At 33.2% G+C, this 3,506-nt stretch overlaps 1 protein-coding gene across 1 annotated transcript in view; it reads left to right on the top strand.

Annotated features, from left to right (window-relative positions):
* Nucleotides 1-3,506, top strand: part of TRDN (triadin) — a 442,356-nt gene that overhangs the window by 66,642 nt on the left and 372,208 nt on the right. The window contains exon 3 of the mRNA XM_012643801.1: nt 2,070-2,231. Within this exon, the coding sequence (XP_012499255.1) occupies nt 2,070-2,231 (162 nt within the window). The remainder of the gene's footprint in view (nt 1-2,069; nt 2,232-3,506) is intronic.

Genomic DNA, 3,506 nt, shown 5'->3' on the forward strand with positions numbered 1-3,506 from the left:
CTGATTTGAACAATGCCAAAAACAAAACCCCCACTATGATTCTAATCTCTCTTCTAGTATTACCCAATCTCTGTCATTTACAGAAAATATACTCACCCTCCATTTTTTTTCCATTTGGTCTTGAATGCACTCCACTGAAACTGCTCTTTGAAGGTCACCAGTGACACCCCCATCATTAAATTCAAAGGTTCCATTCTCAATCTTCATCTTACTTGACACTATCAGCGACATTTGCCAGTTGATCACTCTATCCTCCTTGAATAACGTATTGCTTGATATCTAGTGCTCTATACCACCTTGGTTCTCTCTCTCTCTCTCTCTCTCTCTGAATCTCACTGTCTCTCTCATCTCTCTTTATCAGAATCCATTGCTGGTTCCTGCCCATCTCCCTGACTTATTTTTATCTCCCTATATTCTAAATGTCGAAGTCTTCCTGGGTTCACTCCATTGGTGATCTCATTCATATCACAGATTTGAATACCTTCTATCCTCTGTTGGACTCCCACACTTCTATCTTCAGGTAGAACTTCTCTTTTGTAGATCATAATGAGTTATATAAATATCTACATCTCCATGTAGGTATCTAATAGGCAACTCCAGTTTGAAAAGTCTAAAATTTGACTGCTTTTCTGCTCTCCACTACAACAAAAATTCTGTTTCTCTACAGTCCTCCCCCATCCCAGTAAACAGAATATCCATCCTTCTGGTTTCTCACACCACAAATCTTGAAATTATCCTGATTTCTCTCTTTCTCTTATATCCAATAACTGCACTGGAAGCATATACTATTAATTCTATCTCTGAAATACATTTAGAATCTGACCACATGTCACCACACACACTGTTACTACCCTGGTAAAAATCACCATTCCCTTTCTCCTGGATTATTTCAGTTGGCTCCTTACTCATCTCCCTGTTTCCAACTCAGCATTCTTTCAATCCTCAACACAGCAAAAAAAGTTTCATAAGTCAAATCACTTCATTCCTCTGCTCAAACTTTTCAATGACTTCCTATCTCAATCAGAATAAAAGCCTAATTTTGAAGTACTTGACCTTTAGACAAGATAATACATTGGTATAATTCTCATCCCTTAAATATATCAAAGGGAGAAGAATCTCTGAAAAGCTAAAATAGTTTTTAAAATTAAGGAAAACATAGCTCTAAAATTTAATTACAGATTGAGAAAAAGCAGGTGTAATTTATACCATATTTCTAGGTAGATCATCTCTTTAATTAGATCTTAATGGCTACTCTTGCCTCTTCAGAGCAATTTTCATATAATTAGAACAACAACATTTTGGAAGTTCCTAATCTACTTGTTTGATTTTATATTATTCGATCTCTCATTTTACAAATATTTTACATCTCCTAGGACATAAATAAAGGAAGATCTATAGATTTCAGTTTTCCTAATTATGTCCATTGAAGATTACTAGATGTCCAAATACTTTTTTCAGGTACTGAGATAAACAGGAATAAATCCAATTTAATCTAGCTTGAACTTGATATGATCACTACCCTGACAATTCCAGATTCTTCCTGAGGTATCACAAATTATAATAAATGGACCTATCAGTCTTAATTTAGGCACAGCTACTTTAGTTAACTTAGATACATTGTTTGAAAATGTATAGAGCCATCTTCTCCATGATGCTATGCAGTATAATATAGGTCAAAAATGATTTCTTTCATTCTGGAAAATCCATAACTTAGGGTTTATTTGCAATTTGGGCAACATAAATATACACTATTTAAACTCATTCCTAATTTTTCCCTGTGCTGAACTCTTATTTAGATTATGAACTACCCAAAGGCAATTTATTTCTTGGTAACCTTGTAATGTTTGGTACCAGAAGTACCCAGTAACTTTTATTTTTAACTGAATGCACATGCATTCTATGGCAAGCTATAGATTCTGTTTCTGAGCAAAAAATTATAGGCAAGGGATATTTAAATTGTTAAAATTGACACTTTCATTGTGTCAAAAGAATAAATCAGGAAAAACAGCTTTTCTTAGGTTCTTTGGAAATGATTGCTAAATTTTTCTTTTGTTTTTGATTACTTCTAGCAAGCTCTATTGCCAAGATTGGCTCAGACCCTCTAAAACTCGTACATGATGCTGTGGAGGAAACCACGGACTGGATCTATGGATTCTTTTCTTTGTTGTCTGATATCATCTCATCTGAAGGTGACGAAGAAGATGATGATGGGGACGAGGACACTGATAAAGGTATAAAGAGCATAGAGACATATCTAATTCCTAGGACTAACATTAGACATGTATTACAGTTGCTGGCCTAGGTTTAAGCCCAAATGAGCACTTGGGTTAAGCTAAACCAAAATGAATACACTTCTGAGTGGTAAAATGGTATCAACAGGCTGCCAAACATATTAAATTGGTCTCTATTTGGTTTCCATCTTATAGCTTGTCTGCCGTTATAGCAAAGATGGCAAAATTAAATGCTCATATTAGAGTAGTATTATAGTAGAGAAAGTCTTACAATGCAATACTGTAAACTCACAATAGAAACTCACATGTGTATACTTTTCAGGGAAAAAAATACTAGCTATTTTTCAAGTTTATGTCTAGGAAAACTGAAATAAAAACAGTACAACTATAAATACATATAAATGTTTATACACATAAGTTATATTCATAGTCAAATAGCAGAAGGCAATCTTAAAAAGCATGATCAAAGAGTAAATTTATTGAACCAAATGGTGGTAAGTATAGAATGGAGGGACACATTCTAAATGTCACAATTATGTCACCTATGTGCTCTCTCATATATTAATGAATAAAAGAAAATAGCCAAGCTAAACCACACAAAAACTGCCATTGAATGGTTATGAAAAGAACAAAACAGTGTGATTCTGTCTTTCAAATAACATTATTTTAGGATCAGTATTAGTCATCAGAAATCAGGTATTCAGCCTTGACTACCAAGAAAGCTCTTAGTATTAGAGCTCCTTCTGTAACTTTGTCTGAATTTATATTTTTTTTTTGTCCCCACTGAGAGGTCAAGATGAACAATAGAGAGCTGAAATTAACATGATATATAATGTATAATGTATAATTTGGATCACTGCCACAATTTTATCGAACTCATAAAAATGAAACTATCTCAAATAAAAGTACATACAGAGTTTGTATTTAAAAACTGGAATTTGGGAAGCAAAGTAATATAAGGACTATAATTGTCAAAACTAATAGATTTTTTTTTTAATAAAATGAACAAAAGAACATACCGCGTTTGTTTTAATCGATCTATTACACGATATACTAATATTTGTGCTCCAGTGTACACTAGGTCAAATAGATTTTTTTTTAAATAAAGGAGATACAAACTATAGATTTGAATTTGAGCTTGAATTTGCCTTACCTTAAAATTTGGAAAGCCTGTCAATGAGGTGTGCTCTTGTTCATCTAAAAAAGTCAATGCAAATGAACCAGCTAGAAAGCAGAATTTGGAACAACATTTCAATATGTGAAAATCAAAATCAA

Source organism: Propithecus coquereli, unplaced genomic scaffold (assembly GCF_000956105.1).
Source record: "Propithecus coquereli isolate 6110/MARCELLA unplaced genomic scaffold, Pcoq_1.0 Scaffold200, whole genome shotgun sequence".
NCBI classification, from domain to species: Eukaryota; Metazoa; Chordata; class Mammalia; order Primates; family Indriidae; genus Propithecus; species Propithecus coquereli.